The sequence below is a fragment of the Danio rerio genome, chromosome 16 (assembly GCF_052040795.2).
Source record: "Danio rerio strain M-AB ecotype USA chromosome 16, GRCz13ab, whole genome shotgun sequence".
NCBI classification, from domain to species: domain Eukaryota; kingdom Metazoa; phylum Chordata; class Actinopteri; order Cypriniformes; family Danionidae; genus Danio; species Danio rerio.
Genome location: NC_141036.1, coordinates 48,104,705 through 48,131,407, shown reverse-complemented (window position 1 = coordinate 48,131,407; position 26,703 = coordinate 48,104,705). Strand labels below are relative to the sequence as shown.

The 26,703-nt window shown below is 41.7% G+C and overlaps 1 protein-coding gene and 1 long non-coding RNA gene across 24 annotated transcripts in view; one reads left to right on the top strand and one right to left on the bottom strand.

Moving 5' to 3' along the window:
* LOC147840401 (uncharacterized) overlaps window positions 1-26,703 on the bottom strand; it is a 615,523-nt gene that overhangs the window by 476,642 nt on the left and 112,178 nt on the right. The window lies entirely within an intron of this gene.
* Window positions 1-26,703, top strand: part of cspg5a (chondroitin sulfate proteoglycan 5a) — a 97,351-nt gene that overhangs the window by 35,841 nt on the left and 34,807 nt on the right. For all 23 annotated transcript variants that reach the window (XM_087287763.1, XM_087287757.1, XM_087287755.1 and 20 more), the window contains exon 2: window positions 3,332-4,262. In XM_087287763.1, the coding sequence (XP_087143889.1) occupies window positions 3,332-4,262 (931 nt within the window). The remainder of the gene's footprint in view (window positions 1-3,331; window positions 4,263-26,703) is intronic.

Here is a 26,703-nt window from a genome sequence, read left to right as displayed (position 1 = left end):
CCTGTGTTTAAGTCTCGACCCCTAATCCGTAATCCTGCCTTAGAGAACCATGTACATTGGCCTAATAATTGCACCTAATCTGAAGGTTTGCTAAAAAAGCTCTTTAAAGATATTAGAAGACCGACCACTGAGAAGAAAATGAGTAAGGGGTTGAACACAATGAATTCTTTTTACAAAAGAGTGATAATGGGTTTAATGGTCATCAGGATCTTAAACATTCAAAAGTTTTTGTTTATTATTTTTTTAAACATATGTACATTTATAAATCTGTACTTTTATTATATCATCTGTTTATGAAAAAAAAGAGGTTTCTAATAGTGTTGTCACAATGTAAGGTTTATTTATAAAATAATTTTGAGAGGATGGCGTGCTTATGATTAAACACAGCTGGTACCGCAACAGCTCCGTATATTGCACCAATCAGATGAATACTGACACACTGTAAATAACCAGAGCTTTCCACTCCAGTCATCACTCCAGTAGTTAGCACTGTTGCCTCACAGCAATTACGCTGCTGGTTCGGCCACTCACCGGGCCAGTCACCGTTTCTGTGCGGATTTTGCATGTTCCCACTATGTTCGCATGGGTTTCCCCCGGGTTTCCCGGTTTCCTCTCACCATCCAAAGACATTCACCATAAGTAAATTGACTACTCCAATAAAGCATCTTAAGATAACTCTTATACTGTGTTCATACCAGACGTGGATAAATCGCGATATTCGCGCGTGAACAGACGCGTGAACATTTTGAGTTTACTCACTTCTGCTTTACTGCTTGAGTTTACTGCTTCATTCCTTCGTCAAATTCACTGAGCAATAGACATGGATTCCCATCATGGGCAGGGCTTCTGTCTGCTCGGTGACTGTAGCTTCGTTGCTAAATGGCTAACATGGATTTTATTGAGAAAATATCTGTTTGTGTTCTTTTATGACGGCTGAAATACAGCGTTGATTCGTTTGGAGCAGTGTCTGAGTTCACTAGATTCTTTCAGATGTGCACCCAGCTCTGTGAGCTCATAAACTCCTTTAGAAACTCAACCTGGATGATGGAAGCATTCAACGGTGCTTCTGACTGAGTAGAGCCCAGTTTGATGGAACTGTAGTTTGAACTGTTGTCGGTGTAGGCAGGAGGATTTCCCCCAGGCACACCAACAACAGGCGCTACGTCAAAACCACTCCCCCACAAGAGCAAGCTCCTGATAGGTTAATGTGGCCCGAATGTCCACTGAAGTTCATATTTTCGAGCTATGTGCGTGAATTGCACAAAACGTGTAACTCGTTGCGCTTCATTCACACAAATCAGGCGTATCATGCGTATCATGATGTCTATTTGGGTCTTTGCATTGACTTAACATGTAACCACAGATACAGGGACACAGAAGCATTTTAACAACGTGATTCAACAATGGATCGCTTATATGTCAGCTAATACAGACATCCCAAGTCTCACGGATACCCCCGACCCGATGGTATGCATTAAACATGCATCTAAAAATACAAAACAAAAAAGTAAGAATTCACCGTTGCTCATTTTAATGTCCTCATTCTAGCTACACATATGATGAGCAAATTAAGTCACACAAAGTTGGTCACACACGGCTGTCATTTGATACATTTGTTGCCAAACATCACTTAATGTTCATGTTAGGGTTGCATGCGATATTAACATGTGTTACAATATAGAATTTAGCACAATTTGCTGAAGCACATTTAGGCCCAATCCCAATTTTATTTTTGTACCCTTACCCCTTCCCCTTGGCGCTTGAAATAGAGTGTGAAGGGGAAGGGCTTCAAAATTTACCCCTAAGAAATGGGACAGCACTACAGCATCTGCACATGTCATCATATATCATCACGATCTCTTGCTTCATATGAGATCAGACGATCGAGACTGCTGTAGTTACTCTAGTAGCATTAATATTTGGTATTTATTTTCAGGAAATCACTGAAGGCATACAGTATATTATGTTATTATAACGATATAATGTGGCAATAAGATTTTAACTATTGTGGCCACACTTATCTAATTAAACACTAAAAACAAAATTAACATTATAGCAGACACTGTGTTCAAGTGTCATCGAGTTTCAGAATGTTGTGGGACTGGTGTACAGGAGTTATTATTAGGGATTATTGATTTTAGCGTTTTGTTTTTTTTAAAGCATTATGGTAAACCATGAATGCGGTCATAAATGTGTCAAAAAATGTGCTTGTTTGTTGTGAAAATTCGTAATAATGACAAAAAATACTAATTTGTGCATCTCCTTACTTCCGGGTGCAGCCATGCAGCAGTTGTGGCTGGTGTATTCTGGGAAATTTTCTTACCCCTTGGTTTCGAGTGTGTTATGTACCCCTTCCCCTTCCCCCTAGCCTTCAAGCTAAAGAGAATTAGGACAAGAATTGGGTAAGGGGAAGGGCTAAGACAGGGGTCACCAATCTCGATCCTGGAGGTCCGGTGCCCTGCAGGGTTTAGCTCCAACTTGCCTCAATACACCTGCCTGGGTGTTTCAAGTATACCTTGTAAGATCTGCAAGACACCGGCCCTCCAGGAACAAGTTTGGTGATCCCTGGGCCAAGGGGTTGAATTGGGTTTTTGTCCATTGGCTTTTTGGATGAATTGAAACATTTTCATTAGCTATGTTCCCATCCAAGATTTATGCACAAATATTACCACATAAAAGACATGCAAATAAAGCGGCGTTTCTTTCCAACGAGTCAAAGCGAACAAAATTCGTCACTTACTGATTAATTGGCACCAAATAATAACAGTAAAAATAGAATTTGCTGCGGTAGGAGAAGCTGCGCAAATCTTTTTTTCATTTAATAAATGACTTGCGCGTCAGAAGCTAAATGCCGACACACAATGAATGCGTGGTGGCATGTAAAACCATGAGACCCAGAGCGCAGATGCTCAAAAAACAATTCTGGAGGTAATTAATAAAAAATACCACTAATACTGAGATGGTTAAGGTGCTTTAGAATGACCAAAACAACATATCAGATGTTTTACAATGTGCATAGCCTGCTGGTTAGTCCATTTACACACATTTTTATCATCACATGATCACATGACTTTTTTTAATGCACGTTCGGTAAAAGTGTTTCCATCGTAGTTATGCACAACTTTTTTTTATCAAATATAAAAAGGTTATCCTACTCAGTTGTGTGCATACGGTTTTTTATGCACATTTTGAAAATATATACGCATCTGGACGTTGCCATCCACCAATTTTTATGCACAAATCCAAATTGCGCATTAAAGTAGGTGGATGGAAACATAGCTGTTGACATGTTTGTTGAGTTTGCCTAACTGTTATCTGTTTTCTTCAACAGGTAATTCTGTGGTGGCAAATGAAACTGAGGCTGATAGTGCTGTTAACGTGACCTCCTTGTCTACTGAAGGCGAAGAGGAGAAAATTGAGGATGTGTCACAATTCACCAGTTTGTCCAGCTCCTCAGACCTGACCCACACCGGACGAAAGCTCAGAGATGAAGACGTTGGCAGTGGCATGCTTGAAGAGGTCATCACTCCAACTCCAGGAACGCCAACTCCCAGTGAGGCTGCCACAACCACTTTGGCAGGTCCAGAGATCAGCCTCAACTCTGCTGAAAATGACCACTTGATTCCCTTTATGGAAGAAGAGGAACAGAATGTGGAGGAGAACGTAAAGGAAGTAGTGCCGACGCAACCGCCCTGGCAGGATGCTAAAGGAGACATGGAGACCACTGTGTTTGACCTCGACCATGAGACATCTCCAGCGACCCCGTCTCCAACCCATCCACCTTCCACACCTGACGTCACCGTAGATTTCTTCGACATTGATTCCCACCGTAAGAACCTAGACCCACCGTCCCAGTCTCCGCACGAGCTTCAGGGTCGAGACTCCACCTCTTGGGCCATGCCTGATAACTACGACTACATGACTCCCTACGATGATAGTGTGTCTCCCACTACTGAAGATTACCCAAGCAGCACTACTAGTGAATTTGAAACTTACGACGACGAGATCTCCACTACCCCTCCTCCCAAACGCGACCCTCCTCGATTGCCCTCCAAGCCTAGTTTCACATTCCCCAAAGGAGCCACTGGGGAAGAAGACCGCCGTGCTCCACCCGGCCCAGTGGACACGGTTAATGGTTCGGATTGTCGACTGGGTTCTGTTCGCATCAACGGGACCTGCAAATCCCAGTGTGACCTGAAGCCCAACTACTGCTTCAATGGGGGCCAGTGCTACGTTATGGAAGGAACTCAAATGTTCTGCAGGTAAGCGTTTAGAGAATACAGATTATTCAGTAAAGCAAGGATCACTACTAAAGAGAGATTTTACTTAAAACTGAAAATTCGGCCATCATTTACTAACCCTTCACTTGTTTCAAACCTTTATAAGATTCTTTCTTCTGTTGAACACACACAAAAAAAGATTTTTATTACCCGTCTCCACTGAGTGGTACGGTACGGTACAGTTCGGTATGCTTTTATGGCCATTTCCACTGTCAAACGGTACATAAAAGTAAACCGTACCGTACCACTTTTTGGGAACCCTTTCAAAAGAGTGCTTTTTATTTTTTTATTGTTTTATTAATTTATTTCAAAGTTATAATTTTGGCTTGACAATTTTTTTGTTTAAGAACATTGAAAAGACTTTGAGTATTTGCAGAGAGAATTATTGATGGATAGATAGTTTATTTGATGGATGGAAATATATCGATAAAAGGGGTTTTCTGGATGATAGTTGAATTGATGCGTATATGGATGAATGAATATGTATGCATGGATGGATGGATGGATGGATGGATGGATGGATGGATGGATAGAGAGTTTTATGAAGGATATATGGATACTAGTTGGATTGACACAAATTGATGAATGAATATAGATAGTTTTATGGATGATGGATGAGTAGTTTGCTTGATAAGTAAATGGATGGATGGATGGACGTATGGATGGATGGATGCATGCATGGATGGAGAGTTTTCTGGATGATAGCTAGATAGTTGGATTGATTCATACATGGATGGATAAATATAAATTGAAGAATGAAGAGTTTTATGGATGATAGATGTATGTATAGTTGGATTGATAAGTAAATGGATGGATGGATGGATAGATGGATGCATAGATGGAGAGTTTTCTGGATGATAAATGGATAGTTGAAATGATTCATACATGGATAGATGAATATAAGTGGAAGAATGAAGAGTTTTATGGATGATAGATGGATGGATGGATAGTTAGATTGATAAGTAAATGGATGTATGAACAGATGGATGGATGCATGGATGGAGAGTTTTCTGGATAATAGATGGATAGTTGGATTGATTCATACATGGATAGATGAATTTAAATTGAAGAATGAAGAGTTTATAGATGATGGATGGATAGTTGGATTGATAAGTAGATGGATGGATGGATGGATGGATTGATGGATGGGGAGTTTTCTGGATGATAAATCGATAGTTGGGTTGATTTATACATGGATGGTTAAATATAAATGGAAGTAAAAAAGGTTTTATGTATGATAGATGGATGATTAGTTAGACTGATAATAAATGGATGGATGGATGAATGGATGGCTTCATGGATAAATGAATGGATGGAGAGTTTTCTGCATGATAAATGGATAGTTGAATTGATTCATACATGGGTGAATGAATACAGATGGAAGGATGGAGAGTTTTATGGATAATAGATAAATGGATAGTTGGATTGATACATTAATGGATGAATAAATATAGATAGATTGACAGTTTTATGGATGATAGATTGATAGTTGGATTGATACCTAAATGGTGAATGAATATATATGGATAGATAAATGGAGAGTTTGAGATAGATAGATAGATAGATAGATAGACAGACAGACAGACAGACCGACCGACCGACAGACAGACAGACAGACAGACAGACAGACAGACAGACAGACAGACAGACAGACCGACCGACCGACCGACCGACCGACAGACAGACAGACAGACAGACAGACAGACAGACAGACAGACAGACAGACAGACAGACAGACAGACAGACAGACAGACAGATAGATAGATAGATAGATAGATAGATAGATAGATAGATAGATAGATAGATAGATAGATAGATAGATAGATAGATAGATAGATATGCATTTGGATTTGTGGAACTCATAAGAAAGCCCTGAAAATCCCTACAAAACCTCAACAAGATGATGGCAGCTTTAGCATGTGATATTAGCAAAAAAAAAAACTTTCTATGGAAATGAAAGCTTGCTCAGAATTGGGATGAAACAGAGGGAACCTCTGGAGAAGATCAACTCTCCCTCATGGCACATCTGGACTTGCACAAGGACAGGCCGAGAGCTGCGTAGGAGAAACTACCACATGTTGTCTCAGATTCTTTATGAGCAAAGTTTATTAGGAAACTTCCCTCTTACTGCCAGATTATTTTGAGCCCAACTGTTTTTGCCCAAACATGTGACCCACATGCACACAAGTCTATGTTATGAAAGCTGGTTTGTTTTCATGTGGGTTGTATTACATCTAATGCAATCCTTTCTTTTTTACTAGCAAAATATTATTAAGAAGTTCAATTTGGAAGAATGACAATAACACCAGATTCACTATCACTGCAATTGAAATGACCATGAAAGTTAATGCAGGGCCTGCTGTAACTGCTGCTATAAAGAGGTCATCGTAAGGATTATATTTAAGCTGAAAATTCAGCTTGTTCAAGGGTAGATTAGGTCAAAAAAGGGGAGTGGGGGAGGGATGAGAGCTGACCTTTGCTTCCTAAAAAGCATCAAACAGATTTTTGTATTGCATTAAAATCACACATTAATGGTATTTTGGTGGGGTCAACCTAGATTAAGCTCTCATGGTTTCAGGTGCTGCGCTAATATGAAATTGAGTGTAATTCTCCCTCCACAACTCTTCCTAACACATAAAGATCGTTAATCATGTCATGATTAAGATCTGCAACCATCCCCTTCCAGTCTGTGTCCATTAACAACTTCTACATGGTCATAAATCTCTCTCCCTTCCCTCCTTTTAGATTTGTGCAATGACCCTCACTGTAACCCCAGCCTTTATGTCAGTCTAGAGGTCATGGTCAGCAGTTTAATTTCAGATTTACTCACATTCGTTCTGATAGCTAGAATAACGTTATATTGCTGGCTCTTAGAGCTTGTGCATTAGCTCTTGAGATTTCTCAGGTATGCTTTATATAAAGATTTTATCTCTGTAATATGTTTGGAAAGGCAGCATTTTCAGTGGAACATTTGAGTTTGCATGCTCACTTTTACTGAGTGCACATACAGCATTGAGGAAAGTGTGATGTTAAGAAAAAATATATAAGAAAATATAAGAACAAATGTATAATGTGGAGCGCTCATATTATTATATAATCTTAGAAATATGTTGCTGTGTGTAGACTCTCAAGCTGTATTTACATTTTTCAAATTGAGTTTTATAATATCAGTTCGCACAATAAAAAATATGATATTACAAAATATGATTAATTTTGCAGTATAACTCCCATACCTACAAAGTGGGTCTGGTTTAATCCAACCAGATATTAAATACTTACAAAATAGGCTTAATGTTTATATTTTTACAGCATCAAACAGTAAATATGTAGTTTCATCTTACAGACTTACACATATAGGGCCCTATCATACACCCGGCGAAGTGGGGCGCAAAACGCAGCGCAATAGTCTTTTGCTAGTTTCAGCTTGGCGCAAGAGTCGTTTTGAAGCATTGCGCTACGCTGTTTAAATAGCAAATGCATTAGCGCTCATTTGTGCGCCCATAGGCATTCTGGTCTAAAAAGGAAGGCGTTCTAACGCAGGCGCGTTGCTATTTTGAGAAACTATAATAGATTTTTCATTAGACCAAATCAAACCCGGTCTAAACTCCGGCGCAGAGTTGCGCCTCGCTTACACACTGCTTAATACGCACAAGAGAGCAATAGGCAAATATCTTTACATATGAAAAAATTTAAATATTAAGGATATATATAGGATATAATAAGAATTGATAAAGGATATAAATATAAAGGATTAAAATATTACAAAACATTATTTTCTAGCCTATATAAATATGAAGAACCACTGCTTTTATGTCTTCTTCATCTCGGGAGGCTTTTTCAGTTCATTCATAACAATTTGCTTTTGTATAATGTTATTATTATTAGCAGTATTATTTATTATATCCATATTTATATTTGTTTTATTAAAAACAAGCTTAGATATGCCCACCTGTCACGTTTAAGACCATATGGGGCATGGCAGGTGTATTTGGAAATAACTCAGTATTTTGACCACACTTGGTAATTATTGTTCATTTATTCGTTTGATAGAAATTAGAACTGAATTTAGAAATAGTTTTGAAACAAATCTTTGCGCTTAACAAACTAAATTAATTATTTATAGGCTAATTGATGTCTGTGCGTAAAGGTTTCCCTGTCCAAGAGCGAAAGTGAAAGTAGATCATTTATCTCTCATTCTCACGCAGTAAATGCTCTGTTTAACAGTTTTCTGTTAAAAAACTGTCAACTGTTAACTGTTTGCTTGTGAAATGCTAATTTTTTCCACTTAGACTTACTTTGCGTCCTGTAAATAGCGAATGCGCTCTTGGCGCGACGCAGCTGACTCTTAAAGGGAATGGGAGATGAGACTCTAATTGGTTTATTCTCAAAATACACCTATAACTCATTAAGAAAATAAACTCAACCCTTTTAGACCATGCGCATTGGCGTAAGGCAGATTTCCCGTCCTTAAATTAGCAAAAACGCATCCTGACACGCCCTGAAAGCGTTTGCGCCCTGCGTTTTGCGCTCTGCGCATGGACCGTCAAAATAGAGCCCATAGTATCAGATGTTTCTTCTTAGACATTGAGGGCCCTATGAGACCCCCGGCGCAATAAAGAGCAAGACGTGTTTGACCCAATGTGTTGCTTTTTGCAGACCGGCACAACCCTAATTTTCCCGCTTTGCGCCACGTTGCTTAAATAGCAAGTCCATTTGCGCATCTTGGTGGGCGCATTGTTGGTCCACTGCTATTTTGTAGAACTGAAATAGACTGTGCAATTGACCAGCTGAAAGCAGGTCTAATGTCCAGCGCAGAGCACGTTAGATGTGCGATCTAATACACTTACACATTGCTTAATAGACACAGAATATACAGCAATTTACAAATATCTTTACAGATGAAAAAAAAAATTTAAAGATTAAAATATTACAAATATATAAAAACTACTACCTGCATGACTTCATCTCGGGTACTTTTTTGTTTGTTTATTTATGACAGTTTGATTTGTATAATGTTATTATTATTATTAGCAGTATTATTGATTATGTGCATGTTTATATTTGTTTAATAAAAACAAGTTTAGATTTGTCTGTCTGTCTGTCAGGTTTTAGACCGTAAGGATAGGACGAAGTTTTGAGGCATAAGTATGTTTGTTTGGATATAAAGTTTTTTTGACAACACTTCGTTATTATTGTTATTTTATTTGTTTGCTGGGATTTAGATCTGAATTTAGAAATAGTTTTGAAACAAATCTTCGCTCTTAACAAGCTAAATTCAATAAGTAGGTTAATGGATGTCTTCATTGGAGTACGTACAACACCGCTTCCTTATCCATGTAAGTAAAGGAGTAAAGTTAAGAGTACAAGTAATGAGAAAGTAAAGAGGCCGAATGGAGAAGACTTATTCATTATCCTCGAGCTACAGATGGTCAGTTTAACTGTTTTCAAACGCATCATGGTGCGACGCAACTGACTCTTAAAGGGAATGGGGAATGAGACCCTGATTGGTTTAATGCACGTTAAGTTCAAAACACACCCATAACTCAATAAGAGAATAAGCACAACCCTGTTAGACAATGCGCTGCTGCGCAGAGCGTATTTTCCCATCCTTGAAATAGTAAATGTGGATTCGGACACGACCTTAATGCTTTTACACCCTGCACTTTTGACTTTGTGCTGAGATCATTGAAATAGAGCCCTGAATTTAAGATTTACTGTACATTGCAGTATTTACATGCAATTTACATGCATATATATATATATATATATATATATATATATATATATATATATATATATATATATATATATATATATATACAGTGCTAAGCATACTGTATGTGAGTACATCCCTTAAAAATCTCTCATTTAAATTAATATTTTCTAAAGGAAGCCTGTCAGTACTGAAGCCAAATTAGGAATTAATCTAACAAAATAACGTATGATAACAGTCCAAAATGAGTACACCCAAATTCATGTTAGGGAAAATATACAATGAAAAATGTAAAAACAGCAAAATTCAAGAGAAACTAAAAATATATAAAGTTTTATTGAAATTTGGTTGTTTTTTTCCCCAGTATTTTGCATGAATTTAAATGTATTATCTTTCTATTTCTAAAGATGTTTTCATTTATGTCAAGTATTCATTTATGTTGAGCACTGTATATAAGTATAGCACACGTAAAAATTCATATGGATAGAATAAATACAGTAATTTGGTTTTCAAAGATTTTGATAATTGTTTGTGAATATTGACATCTCTATTTTTTGATGACTTTTATGTAAATGTCTTCATTTAATGAGTTAATGTTTGCTTTGTGAAAGGATTATAAGATTACTGTTTTTTAAATGAGAGATCTCATTTCTCTTTAAAGGAATCTCTCATTTCATATCCCAAACAAAAGATCTCATTTCTCTTTAAAGTTGTGTTTCCGGCAGCTCTTCTAGATTAAACATCTTTTTTTTCTCTTCTAGAATAATACCACAGTAACAAATGAGCAATCCATGCTCATTGTAAATGATTTTGCTGAACTTACTCCCAGATACTCCCTTTGCCCACTCATCATAATTACCACTGTAATGTATTACATAAGAGCATCTGCTAAATGCCATCAAGTGTGATTTGTCCTGGTGTTTTTTGAGCTTCTCTCCTGAGTTCCTCATCATGCATCTTGTACCGGCATTACACATAAACTCTTGCCCTACTAGTAACCCCCATTTGGGACCGGTGGCTTCCCAAAACAGGCCGAGTCAAAGTGGGTCAGTGGAACTGTGGTTCCCCTTCGGTTGGGGAACTTCAGTGCCATGAATGGGAGGATTCGTATCAGAAGCCGCTTATCTGGAGAGTATTGAACGGGCCAATGAATGAAATTAATTGGCAGCGTAAGCTTGCGCAGGTGTGCGACATCTGCAATCATCTCAGCATATAAGCACACCTGAAGCCAGCAGACGCCATCCTTTTCGCTTCAGATCCTTTCTGAGTGAGTCGATGAGGGTTCCTCTTGCTGATCAGCACTTCAGAGCGAACGAGTGTGTCTCCCGGTCCAGAGTGGGTCTTCGCGGTGGCAGACGGTCGAGCTGGGTTACTCCCTTGCCTGCGGTTCTTTGGGTCCGGTCCTCCAGAGCGGTGCGTATAGTTGCAACTTTCCTAAAAGAGCAACACAGTCGTGCAGCACGTCCTTTTCAGGATGGCGCTCCGACTGTGCGTTTCTGGATGCGGGGGTTTCCTGTCTCCGGATGATGGACACGATCACTGCATTGCATGTTTGGGGGTCCAGCATGTTAATGCGGTGCTCGCGGGCGGTTCATGTCGTCATTGCGATGCCATGACCGTTGCACAGCTAAGATCGCGGCTAACTTTCGCAAGAGAGCGAGCCACCCCAGTTGCCTCCTGTTCTAAAAAAGCAGCGGGCGCTCGGGCAGATCTGAGGGTTTCAGCGGGAGCTAATCCGCCGCCCACGGGCTCGCGGACCTCTCGCTCCTCACGGCGCTCCATCCAAGCTTCGGGTGGTGAGAGTGATCCGTCTAACCAGATGGTAGCTCTCACACTCGCTGACACCGGAGATCAGATGTCCTCCGCGGCATCGGAGGGTGGGCTTTCACTGTCCGACGAAGATCCGGACCCGCTCGCCCCCTCCGGGCAGGTGAGCGCTGTCAAATCGGATCCTGAAGCGGACATGTTAGCCGTGCTTTCCCGGGCTGCTTCGGCCGTGGGGTTGGAGATGGTTTATCCCCCAGCTCCGCGGCCGGACCGACTAGATGGGTGCTACGTAGAGGACCAGAAGGCGAAGCCTTCGAAGCCTCTCGTCCCCTTCTTCCCGGAAGTGCACAGTAGGCTCACGCAGTCCTGGAGGGCACCTTTCTCTGCCCGTGCTGCGAGTGCCTCCGCCCTCACCGCCCTTGACGGCGGAGCTGCCAGGGGGTATGAGGCGATCCCGTCAGTGGAGCGCGCTATCGCGGTCAATCTTTGTCCGCGCGGCGCCTCTACGTGGCGGGGTTTGCCCCGCCTCCCGTCCAAAGCCTGTAGGTTGTCTGCCTCCCTCGGAGCCAGAGCTTATAAGGCTGCGGGCCAGGCTGCTTCTGCTTTGCACGCGATGGCCACCTACCAGCGCTACCAAGCGCAGGCGCTGGCCGAGCTGCACGAGGGCGGGTCCAACCCAAGCTTATTACATGAGCTGCGCACCGCGACCGACTATGCTCTTCGGACTACTAAGTCCGCCGCGTGTGCGCTGGGGAGGACGATGTCCACACTTGTGGTTCAGGAACGCCACCTCTGGCTAAACCTGGCCGATATGCGCGACGTTGACAAAGTTCGCTTTCTTGACTCGCCCATATCCCAGGCTGGCCTGTTCGGCGACACCGTCAGTGAATTCACCCAGGAATTCAAGGCGGTGAAAGAGCAGTCGGATGCGATGGGCAATGTCATCTATCGGCGTGGCCGTAAGCCCGCTCCGCCCGCCGAGCCATCCACCTCCGCTGTTCCTCGCCGAGGGCGCCCGCCAACGAGTGCTGCCCCGCCCCCGCCTGCGCCTCCGGCCAAGCGGGCGCGGCGTTCACCTCGAAAGCAGGCAGCCCCTCCTGCCCAGGGCGCCGTTAAGTCCGGTAAACGGACCGCGAAGCGTCCCTGAGACAGGCCATCCGGAGAAGAGGAAACTTGCTCTTTCCCCGCTGGAGGGCGGGGCCCCGATAACAACGGTACTTTTCAGTGCCACCAAAACATCAGTAAAAGAGCACTTTTTCCCTTCCCCGGATGTGACTGCACGAGTTCTGCCAGTCCGGGACGCGCTGCCTTCCGGCTCGCAGACTCTACGTGCTTCGCCAGTGGCTCACGAGCGCTGGGGGGACGGTCTCCCTTCCCTCAGCCCTCCAGCCCCCTCTCCGGAGTCAGGGTGCGGAGCCAGAGCGAATCGCTCTCCTCCAGCTTTTCCGCGGGACCCTCGTGCTTCCCGGATCAGCACACCCACTCCGCGCTGCCCCACCGCTGGTACGTCAGCGATTGTAGCGATGACTGCATTAGCGAGGGCTCTGCCTGCCTGGTTAGCGCGGGCCAGCCCCTCGCGGTGGCTCATACGCACAATCAGACTCGGTTACGCGATTCAGTTCGCGAAACGGCCCCCCAAGTTTACGGGCGTGTATTTCTCCAGGGTCAACCCCCTGTCCGCCCCTGTCTTGCGAGAGGAGATTGCTGCCCTCCTGGCGAAGGGTGCAATCGAGCCGGTTCCTCCAGCCGAGATGGAGAGTGGGTTTTACAGCCCATACTTCATCGTACCCAAAAAGAGCGGTGGGTCACGGCCAATCCTAGATCTGCGCGTTTTGAACCGCTGTCTGCACAAGCTGCCGTTCAGAATGCTCACGCAGAGGCGCATTCTCCAATGCGTTCGTCCTCGGGATTGGTTTGCAGCCATAGACCTGAAGGACGCGTATTTCCATGTCTCCATTCTTCCACGCCACCGCCAATTTCTGCGGTTTGCGTTCGAGGGTCGAGCGTGGCAGTACAAGGTCCTCCCCTTCGGGCTCTCTCTGTCTCCGCGGGTCTTCACCAAACTCGCGGAGGGTGCCCTAGCGCCCCTTCGGCTCGCGGGCATTCGCATACTCAGTTATCTCGACGACTGGCTGATTTTAGCCCACTCGCGGGAGCAATTGATTGTGCACAGGGACGAGGTGCTTCGGCATCTCCGCCTACTGGGGCTTCAGGTCAACCGAGAAAAGAGCAAACTCGCCCCCGTGCAGAGGATTTCTTTTCTCGGGATGGAGCTGGACTCGATCACCATGGTAGCGCACCTCTCCGAGGAACGCGCTCGCCTGTTGCTGAACTGTCTGAGGGAGCTCGACAGCAAACTAGTGGTCCCACTGAAGTTCTTTCAGAGGCTCCTGGGGCATATGGCATCCGCAGCCGCCGTCACGCCGCTCGGGTTGCTCCATATGAGACCACTTCAGCACTGGCTTCACGATCGGGTCCCCAGACGCGCATGGCACGCGGGCACACACCGGGTCTCGGTTACTGCGCTGTGTCGCCGCGCCCTCAGCCCTTGGAACGACCCCTCGTTCCTACAGGCCGGTGTGCCTCTAGGACAGGCGTCCAGCCATGTTGTTGTTTCAACAGACGCTTCCAACACGGGTTGGGGGGCCGTGTGTCGCGGGCATGCGGCTGCGGGCCTCTGGAAGGGTGCCCAGCTGCATTGGCATATCAATCGCCTAGAGCTGTTGGCAGTGTTCCTCGCTCTCCACCGCTTTTTACCGGTGCTGGAGCGGCAACACGTGCTGGTCAGGACGGACAGTACGGCGGCGGCGGCGTATATCAACCGCATGGGGGGTATGCGCTCTCGCCGCATGTCTCAGCTCATCCGCCGTCTGCTCCTCTGGAGTCACCCGCGGCTGAAATCGCTGCGCGCCATTCACGTCCCAGGCACGCTCAATCGTGCAGCCGATGCGCTCTCACGACAGCTGTTACGCCCTGGAGAATGGAGACTCCACCCCGAGTCTGTTCAGCTGATATGGGCGCGATTCGGGGAGGCCCAGATCGATCTGTTTGCTTCCCCCGAGAACGCTCACTGCCAGTTGTTTTTTTCCCTGACCGAGGGCTCTCTCGGCACGGATGCACTGGCCCACAGCTGGCCTCGGGGCATGCGCAAGTATGCGTTTCCCCCAGTGAGCCTGCTCGCGCAGTTTCTGTGCAAGGTCAGGGAGGACGAGGAACAGGTTCTGCTAGTTGCGCCCCTTTGGCCCAACCGGACCTGGATATCAGAGCTCTCACTCCTCGCGACGGCCCTCCCCTGGCGGATCCCTTTGAGAGAGGACCTACTCTCTCAGGGACAGGGCACCATCTGGCACCCTCGCCCCGATCTTTGGAACCTCCACGTGTGGTCCCTAGACGCGAGGAAGACTTAGGTAACCTACCGACTGCGGTGGTTAATACCATCACTCAGGCTAGAGCCCCCTCCACGAGGCGCGCCTACGCCCTGAAGTGGAGTCTATTCACTGAATGGTGCGTCTCTCGCAGAGAAGACCCCCGAAATTGCCAGATTAGTGTTGTGCTCTCTTTCCTTCAAGAGAAGTTGGACAGCAGGCTGTCGCCCTCCACTCTCAAGGTTTACGTGGCCGCCATCTCCGCTTATCATAGCGCGGTAGCTGGCGGCACCGTGGGAAAGCATAACCTGGTCATCCAGTTCCTTAGGGGTGCTAGGCGAATTAATCCATCTCGCCCCCCTCTCATGCCCTCTTGGGATCTCGCCCTCGTTCTCACGAGTCTGCGATCCGATCCCTTTGAGCCACTCGAATCAGTATCTCTAAGATTTCTGTCCCTGAAGACAGCTCTGCTGGTTGCGTTGGCCTCCATCAAGAGGGTCGGGGACCTGGAGGCATTTTCGGTCAGTGACTCGTGCCTGGAATTCGGGCCGGATTACTCTCACGTTATCCTGAGACCCCGCCCCGGTTATGTGCCCAAGGTTCCTACCACCCCCTTTAGAGATCAGGTAGTGAACCTGCAAGCGCTGCCCCCGGAGGAGGCAGACCCAGCCCTTTCTTTACTTTGTCCAGTTCGCGCTCTGCGCATTTATGTGGACCGTACTCAGAATTTTAGATCATCTGAGCAGCTCTTTGTCTGTTATGGCGGTCGGCAGCAGGGAAGTGCCGTATCGAAACAAAGATTATCCCACTGGATTGTGGATGCCATTTCACTCGCTTATTCGAGTCGAGGTCAGCCGTGTCCCCCGGGAGTACGTGCACACTCCACTCGGAGCGTTGCATCCTCTTGGGCGCGTGCACGCGGCGCCTCTCTAACAGACATCTGTAGAGCTGCGGGCTGGGCGACACCCAACACATTTGCAAGGTTTTACAATCTGCGAGTGGAGCCGGTTTCCTCAAGGGTATTAGGTAACCCTTTGGTGATTGAGGAGACAACTCGGTAGGGTGTTGAAACACGCTTGCTGCGCCATTCTCCCTAACACGGAGGTACGTGCGCCTTTTTTATCTGTCAGTAAAGTTCCCCGTCAGGTGAGCCCTGCAGATTCCTCCGTGGCCCCTAGCACTGACTCAGCGGAGGAGTCACTTGCTGGCCCACTACGTTGTAGGTCTGCCCGCTGGTCAGCCCGCGTTTTGGGTATAGGTGCCTGCTATGCGTGATCCCCACTAGGCGATCCCATATGCTTATTCCGCCACGGTTAAGTCCCCCCCCTGGGCGGACCCGTGTCTTCCCTCTCCGCTAACCATTCTTTGCTATGCGTACTCCCCCTTTTTAGGGCTAGTCCATAGGTAAATTCTGCCATCTATCCCCCCCTTGGGTAACGGATGGCCTCCGCAGCGTCCTCCCTATCGGGATTGCACGCTTCCCAACGTACTGTCGTATTTCCTAGAATTATCTAGATGCTCACGACTTCCCAAAAAATATATCTAAATCCGTAGAACTTCTGTTGAAGTAGGATAAATTAGGGCCAGGGACACGTTGGAGGACCGCGCCCCCCATGATGTGGGTGCGTCACGCTTGCTTGACTATCTCCTCATCGGGGGTGTTGGTAAGGTGCAGTCATTATGGCGCTTTCCATATTCTCCCATTCATGGCACTGAAGTTCCCCAACCGAAGGGGAACGTTCGAGGTTACAGAAGTAACCCTTCGTTCCCCGAGGAGGGGAACGGAAGTGCCATATTCCGTCGCCATAATGACTGTCCCTTAGCTGTTTGAAAGTCTCTTCAGCTTAAAAGGATGGCGTCTGCTGGCTTCAGGTGTGCTTATATGCTGAGATGATTGCAGATGTCGCACACCTGCGCAAGCTTACGCTGCCAATTAATTTCATTCATTGGCCCGTTCAATACTCTCCAGATAAGCGGCTTCTGATACGAATCCTCCCATTCATGGCACTTCCGTTCCCCTCCTCGGGGAACGAAGGGTTACTTCTGTAACCTCGAACGTTAGCTGTGGCCCATGGTGTCTTTGTTTATGTGAGGCTCATCTGAACACTGGTTTATTTAATTGTAAATTCCTAAAAGAGGATGAAAGATAAAGGCTCTGTGCAGCAAATTGATGGTAATAATAAATAAAAAACTATAATGTCCAGAAATAATGCACAAATAAATTACATTTAAAAATGTGCTAAGACATTGAATTAAAACAATAACTTAAAATAAGAGAAAGCAACAACAACAACAAAGACAATTATTAAATGCTAACAGAGGTAATGTGTCAAGAAAAAGGCCTCAAATATTATCAAAGTCTGTGGGCTTTCGTCTGACAGAATACAATATTTACTCTCATTGATCCAGTGTTTTCTCCCTAGGTAGTTATGACATTTCCATTTTTAAGTATACATTTTTTAGTTGCAGTGCTTGTGCGCAAATTAATCTAATTTAAATAGTAAAAAGGGTAAAAAGGCTACAGTAAAAATCTTTAACCTGGTTAACACTATAAATGACTATAAATTTTATCATTCAAAAATGTAAAGTTCATTTCTGATTTTACACATACTTTTAATGGTTTTTAATGGTGGTATTAAATTTTTTTAATGGGAGCCACAGTTGCTGTTTTTTACTGTAAATTTTACATATTTTATTTTAAGTCTATATTAGACTAAAATCCATTATATTTTACTAATAAATTATTAATGTTTTGAAGTACAGTATGTTTGAATCAATTTGTCATAAAACAAGGTAAAGATTTAAGATAAAAACATTTAGAATTCACTCATGAAATAGTTTATTTTTAATTTTTAAAGGGCATCTATGATGAAAATCAACTTTTATAAGCTGTTTGTACAGAACTATGTGTATAAGTGTAGTGTGTCCACAGTCATATTGGATTAATATAACACAAGTCACTTTTTAAAAATTTCCTGACATTAGAAAAAGAGTGAAAATAATTCCAGAGATCTTGAGGCCCACCGCAAAATGACCGTGTACTGCAAATGGCATTTGTGTGTGACTCATCATTTCAGAAAGGCTTGAATAGACTCCACCATAAATACATGAAGTAAATTTACTTGGTATTTATGACCAATGAGCTGTATCTCAGCTTCATCCGAGTCTGTCTCCGTGACTGACTGCTGTTTATCTGACATAAAGCATGAGAGGCAACCACGCACATGGGAATGGTGGGCGGGGAGAAGCAGCTCATTTGCATTTAAAGCTACAGCCTACGAAACTGCTACAATGTATTCAGACACCAAAATGGGATTCTGGGGGCTATAATAAATTATCTGATTGGTATTTTGAGCTGAAACTTTACAAACACATTCTGGAGACATCAAAGGCTTATCTTACCTCTTGTAAAAGGGATAAAACAGGTGGCCTTTAAGAAAACTGTAATTATAATTGGATTTATGTAAAGACAGAGCCCCAGTTTGTGCATTAAAATGATGTTTAATAAAAACTAAACGTGAATAAAAATCAAAAAGAGGTATATTTGTAGTGATCCTGTTATTTTGGTTATTTTCCTAGTCCAGTTTTTAGGAGGATTACAGTGAGTCAGTGAAGCTGCAAGACGAGGCAGTGTCAAAAAACTGCAGCCCACGTCTCTTCAGCTGTCTCATTCATGTTTTTCAGCATTTTCTGCTGTCTAGAAGGAGCATCTGAGATGTGAAAGATTTCGTATGTGATTTTTTTTTTTATGGTGTTAGTCATCCACAGGAGGACATGGAAAACAACTTCAGAGAGTTCAGAGAAGTGAGATATGTGGAGTTTAGTAAAGGGAAAAAAAACAGCAAATGTGAGTCAGACTTTTACTTTTTCCTGCCAGCATGGAAATGGATTAAGCTTAGGCTTCACAACAAGTGTGTGTGTTTTCAGATAATGTGATATTCAAAATCTGTTTACTGTATGCATTTGTTTTTTTCCATGAATGTTTGTGTCCCGGGGCAACACTGTGGCTCAGTGGTTAGCACTGTCACCTCACAGCAAGAAGGTCGCTGGTTCAAGTCCCGGCTGGGTCAGTTGGCATTTCCTGTGTGGAGTTTGCATGTTCTCTCTCCGTGTTCGAGTGGGTTTCCTCCAGGTGCTCCGGTTTCCCCAGTCCAAAAGACATATGCTATAGTTGAATTGGATAAGCTAAATTGGCTGTTTGTGTGTGAATGAGTGTGTATGGATGTTTTCCAGAGATGGGTTGCAGCTGGAAAGGCATCAGCTGCGTAAAATTTATGCTGGATAAGTTAATTGATGAATGAATGTTGACATCTAGTTATCATAGTAGTATTGGATCAGATTCATATTTGTTCCTCATTTCCATACAGTAAAACTGATCAGGTTCATACAGTTTGTCCATTTGGATTAGTGTGTTACCAATTCATTTTGCTGTCTATATATTAGATTTTAACATTGATAATATGCCTAAATTGAATTTATTAAAATGAATGCATTTCTTTATTGTTTGTTAGTTTGTTTGTTTAAATTCGAATGCATTTAGATTAATTCTGCGTATACATTTTAAGTAATATTTTTTTATATACATTTTTGCATTGACAAATATTTAGACTTTCTACAAAATGTGTAACTATCTGTGAAATAAACAGCTGTATTTGTCTGCATTTTAATTTCAGTAAAGTGTATCTATCTGTGATAGGAAAAATGTTCTTTCACAGATTGATGCACTGTAAAAAATGCTGGGTTCCAGACCTTTGCTTTCTGTTGGGACAAAATGAAGGAAGTAAGTTTATAAAGTTAAGTGGATTGAACATAAAACAATTAAGTTGCCCTCCACACCCCCCACCCCCCCAAGAACAAGAACCAAACATCATTTTTTGAGTGTAGATAGGATAGGATAAGATGGATGCACGGACGGACGGACGGACAGACAGACAGACAGACAGACAGACAGACAGATAGACAGACAGACAGACAGACAGACAGACAGATAGATAGATAGATAGATAGATAGATAGATAGATAGATAGATAGATAGATAGATAGATAGATAGATAGATAGATAGATAGATAGATAGATAGATAGATAGATAGATAGATGGATAGATAAACAGATGGAAGGAAGGATGGATGGATAGAAAGACAGACAGCTAAAATTTTGTTTATTTGCAAAAAACATACATATTTTTACAAAAATGTATTAATTTAATTAAATGTATACAATTTTGTCATTTATTTAACATTTATTTATTGTTTGAAGTGTTTATGAGTATTTGTCTAAATATTTTTTAACAGTTTAAATACTGTATTTTATCTTATGCTGTTATTTTTCTGCTGCCAAAATATTGCTCTTCCTTTTTTTAGTTAGATCTGTATAAAATACTAATTCACATTTTGAAACTCAGCGAATGCCCTTATTTCTTTTTTTTTTTTTTTCAAGAACGCTGTTGTGACAGACACAGCAGGAGCTGATTAATGATTGGTCCTAATCCAGTTCTGATCCCTCTCGGTCTCTCGGTTATTGCCAATGGTGGTCTCCAAAAAGAGTGTTCTCCATCTGGGAATCACCCTTATTTCACCCCAGGGATCCAGCAGAGGATCAAGCGGGTTGCGCAGCCTCTTTAAAGACAGTCAGCTGAATATTGCAAACATTTGGCAGAGCAGAGTAACAGAATTAGGGTTTTCTTCAAGAAATGCTGAGTGACGATTATGGCAGAAGTGGTGAACCACATGTTTAGAGGTAATGAAGGCTTGCTGTTCATGATGGGACTGTGTTTAGGATGATAAGCTCTACTAATGCTTCATTAAGACAGCATGGAGCGCCAAGTATTAGCAGATACTACCATAAGGCCCTTTGACATGGTCACCTTGAGTTTCCAGTTGATTTTTAATAGAGGTGTCACTGTTTTAGTATACATATAATCTTCAAATCCAAACTTATTGTTGCTAGTCGCTTTAGTGAGAATGCATTTGCTAAAAATAGCAGTGTAAATAATGTTAGCCCTGCCACTGAGCATGTACTGTAAATTGCACACAATCTCTCTCAACATTGCATTGTTTTTGCATATTTAAGGCAGTTATACTTCTGGGTAAAGCTCAGATAGAGCATCGAATAAATATTTAAGATGTGTTTTGAGGCTGTGTCAAGTCAAGTTAACTTTATTTGTATGGTGCACATGGTTTCAAACTGAGTTTATCTAAGGGAGCAAGTTTTCAACTAAAAATGTACTCATTATGCATTTTGACTTCACGACAACTTGAAATCTTTTAAAAACTGGTTTCATAGTGCAAATTTATCAATAACAAAAATATGCAAAAGAAGTGATGTCGTTCAAGTCCTTGATAATCAAAACAAGTGTAGGTTAGGAATACACCAATATGGATTTTCTGGCCAATAATGATAACCGTTTTTGAAGATTTAGAAGCCGATATACTAAAGCTGATAAATATAAATATTTAGAAATGTTATGTTTTTATACAGTAAACAACTGATTTTGTTTTAAAAACTTAATAAACGTTTGAGCTGATCTTAGATTAGACTACTCAAAGCAAAAAAAGCTATAATTTCAAAATTGCAAGGTAATTGTATAGACCCATGTTCACGATTTTACATAAATCAGTATGCCAAAAAATACATTTTCTCCACATAGCAAATTAACATGCAATCTGACTGCTGCATAAAAAATAATATGGTTAAATAACAAAACGGGATTTAATTAACAAACAAGTTAAATAATTATGTTTTAAATAAAATTAAAGAACTAAGTATCAGGGATTCTTATTTCGGTTCATTTTACCATTATCCAAATATTAAGGGTTAACTGGTCAGCTAAATATTAAATTATTATTTAACATACGAACATATTAACAACAGAACAACAACAGAATATCTTCACACAACTGCAGTGTTTCCAACAAAGAAATAAAGGTTAAACTAAATAAAAAGAATAAAATTAAAAGTCCTGCCGTAGATAGTTTTTTCACTAAAATTACAAGTTTAGATTACAAAACGAAAACACTGACTGCATCCTTTTTAGGAACCAGCATAGGCCGTTTTTGTTTCTTTCATTTGATTGAAGAATGAAAAAGACGTGACTGACCAAACACTTTTTCCGCTCATGTTTGACTTTTATTTCAACTGCGAGCACGCAGGGCGCCGAAGCAGTGTGCAAAACACTCACAGCCGTTAGTGAACCATTCAAAAGATGCGCCTCTCAACCCACTTTAGCAGCCAAACTTAAAAAAATACATAAAATAATATTTTTTAATCATTTAACTGATACCATTCATTTGATATTTATTCATTTATTTAACAGGGACAATGCTCATTAATCAACAGTAAATCTGTAAATAAGCCAGATTTAGCCACAAGGGCTAATTTTCATCTGTTCATCTGCCAGATTTTAACAGGCAACCTAAAGTCAAAAAACACATTATCACATATACAATAACAGTAAAGTTACATACGACAAAAGGATAAAACATATAAGAATTCCTTAAAATGTTAGACAGAAGAATTCCACATGATTACAAACTTTATTTGCTTTTAGCCATTTCTTTAACTTGTGTTTAAATGTTGAATAGTTTGTAGCACCCCTTAAATCCATAGGAAGTGTGTTCCAGAAATGACTGACTCTAACTGAGAAGACTGATCGTGCAAAAGTTTTACAGCACAGCACAGTCTCCTCTGGTAACAGATTGTGTTTCTTGACCATTATTATTCTTGTGTGTCATAAACTCACATAATGGAGGTGGAGCATATCCATTTAAAATTTAAAAAATCATTCAAGCATCAGCCAAATATTTCGTATTATCAAAGCTCAATAAATAATGCTTTTGTATTATATTTCAATGATGATGCCTAATAGACTTCTGATCAAATACTTTAAGTGCCTTTTATAAAGTGATTCAACTGATTTTGAAACTGTTTTACTGGTGTGTGACCAACTAGTGAGACAATATGTAATATAAGAAAAAATCGTAGAGTGCATAATACATTTTGCTGCTTCATTAGACCAGATTAAATTTAACAATTTTAGTGACCTTCTTGGCATGCTTTTGGAATGTCAATTGTGAATCTGAAATTAGACCTAAATATTTCAAATTAGAGACAACCCTGAGCTTTTCTCCTTTAACAAATACATCAGGATGATGATTAATCGGTTACAAACCCACCCTTTCGGTTAACGGTAAATCGATTATTTTGAGCATTCCTACTAAGAACCGAAGCCAGCTCAAATGTTCTTGAATAAAACGTGTTACAGTAATGTACATATATATGTCATCTCCGAAAAAGCATTTTGAAAGGTGCTTTGACAGAGCCGCAGTACAAATGAAAAGATAAATATAGATAGTATTACTTTAGAAAATGCAGCATAAATTCATCTGTTGATGTTTCTAACATGTTCAATTGATGTTTTAGATTTTTTTGAACACATGTAGGTGCTGCTTGTCAAAAAGAAAACACTTCTATGTTCATTTTTGCTGTTACCTGCGGGAAAAATGATCGATGAAAAGTTTATGTTAAACCCCTTCGAAACTTACCTGCAGGCACTGTATGATGCCCACGTCAACCCACCCAGGCAGGCAGGCAGGCAGCTCTGTACAATTGCATAATCTATCGGCTTAAAGATATCGGCCCTATTTTGACATCAGACCGATAACGATAATATTAAAAATAGCATTTATTGGCCGCTAAATTTTTTTTTAAGCGACATCACTTGGCATGGCATTTTTTACCATGCATGCACCCCCCCTTGATAACGATAATATTAAAAATAGCATTTACTGGCTGATAAAAAAACTTTTAAGTGACATCACTTGGCATGGCATGTTTTACCATGCATGTACCCCCCCCCCCTTGTTGTTTGGATTTTTATGATATGTGAAGTGAAATATGAAGTGTAACCACTTCTCATTTTTGAGGACTTAAAACCTTTCTTCACATTGGCAAAAGTATATTTATGGTGTTAAAAAAAAGGAAAATAAATCAGTCAGAGCAAAGATGATGAAATGGAGATGAACAGAGGGGAGATTTGGTCTTAAGAGAGGTATTAGTGATGGAGTGACATGTCATCACTACATCTGTTTCAACTACTGCTGCTACTGCTCAGCTGCGGCTGTTTGGCATCAGTCCATCTCAGCACACACACAGACAGTCTCAGCCGGACCATCTGTCCACACGGCAGCTTCATAAACTGCCCATATTTACACACTGAGATTAACGGGCACTAATTTAACCCAGCACATCTAATTCAGACCAGCGTTTCCTTGTGCACCAGACTGGCCGTTTCGTTACTCTTTCAGAATGATATTCTATGACCAGCAGATGGTTTACCTGAAAATAAAAATTCAGTCTTTATTGCTCTACAAACAGCATGGATATGACTGTAAGTGTATGGATGAATCATAAGATATTGTAGTTATTTAAGAAAAAAGAAGAAATATATATATACGAATATAATTCAAAATCGTCATGCGTGTTAACACTATAATAAAAAAGCTAACTGGCTGTTTCTTAGGCCCTAGTCAGATCACATGATTTTGGCTCGATATCCTTGACGTAGGGTGTCGTAGGGGTTTGTAGACAACAAATAGGCGTCGTGACACAAGATTCAATTGTTTCTTCTTGTGTAATGTGTCATAATTCACGACAACCGATACTACGTCTGCGACGGCTCACGACACCATTGCAGAAAGTCTAGCATGTTTAACTTTTTTCTTTCTTTCATGCCTTCTTCATCTCGGGAGGCTTTTTCAGTTTATTCGTGACAATTTGCTTTTTTATAAAGTTACCACCATTAGCTGTATTATTTATTATATCCATATTTATATTTGTTTTACTAAAAACAAGCTTAGATTTGCCCACCTGTCAGGTTTAAGACCACATGGGGCACAGCATGTGTATTTTATACCTCAGTTTTTTAACCACACTTCGTTATTATTGTTCATTTATTCATTTGTTGGAAATAACAACTGAATTTAGAAATAGTTTTGAAACAAATATTTACGCTTAATAAAACTAAATGAATTAGTTATAGGCTAATTGATGTCTGTGCATACAAGGTTTCCCTATCCACAAGAGCAAAAGTGAAAGTAGATAATGAGATATCTCTGATTCTCGAAGCGTTCAGTTTTTCCACTCACAAAATTGTCATGTAAATAGCAAATGCGCTATGACGCGACACAACTGACTCTTAAAGGGAAAGGGAGATGAGGCTCTGAATGGTTTATTCTCAAAACACACCTATAATGGCGCAAAGCCGATTTTTCCGTCCTTATATTAGCAAAAGTGGATTCTGACACGCCCTGAATGCGTTTGCGCCCTGCGCTTTGCACTTTGCGCATGGATGGTCAAAATAGAGCCCAATATGTATTTTCGCATGTAATCCCCATTTTCCTGGTTTTCAATACACTCTTGGATTAGTCTGTTTCGGAGTTTAAACACACACACTTGCCGAGTCTGTCAGATGCAGTTGTTTTTTGTCCTAGAATGTATCTACTTTCTACTTTCATTTCACGTAATAAAATTTATATTTAGTAAACACTTTCAATTCTGTAGGCTTTGTTCAAAACATCTTTTCTTTAAGCATGAATATAGCTAATTGCATTACAGTTTTGACTAGTGATGCCATGAGAGGGTTCTGCAGCTATAAACACAAGTGGAACAGAAGAATGCAAAAGAGAAAGATCTCGACTGAAAGCCCTGGAAAGAGGGTTGGGTTGGAAGAAAGAGAATGGGTGTAGAGTGTGATTCAGACAGCATACAAACTTCTGCCGAAATAACAAACAGAATTAGGCGAGTGCGGATGAGAAACAGCAGGGCTGAATAGACAGACCACTGTAAAGATCATTTAAATGCACGCTCACATCAGCACGGCCATCACCTCTGCCTCCTGCGACTGAATGCCCTCGGCGGCGCAGTGCCAATTCTGTTCTCCTTGGTCTCGCTGTGGGTTGGCGCAGGCACAAAGGCGCATACAGGATGCTGTCGTGAAAAGGAGTGAAACCTCAGAGCCCCTCCTGTGAATGAAGACGACTTCCTTTCATTAAGAGACTTTTTCCATCTGAGTGTGTGCATATGTGGATGTGGCTGAGAGTAGAGCTGCATGATTAATCGTTAAAGGGTAAGTTCACCCAAAAATGACAATTCTGTTGTGCCAAACCCTTTTGGAATACAAATGAAGATATTTTGGATGAAGTCTGAGAGCTCTCTCATCCTTCATAGCAGCAATGACCTTGAGACATTGGAAGTCCAGAAGAGGAGCCAAGAATATTATCAGAACATTTCTTGCCGCTTCAATGCTTCAACTGTAATCATACAAAGAACCATTTTGTGTGTCAAAAAACTGCTTTATCTGACTCTGTATTCCACATCAGGTCAGGGTAAACATTTTATTACATGGAATATGATGCTTGCATGTTGTTTTTCTAATTGCAGAAAGATTAACAAAGTCGTTTTAGTGAAGTTTAATTTTAAACTAATTTCGGGAGGAGCATGTGCTCATGATTGACCCAGCTGGTCCACATTAGCTAATTATGATCCTCCAATCAAAGGATCCCAAATCACCATATATATCCT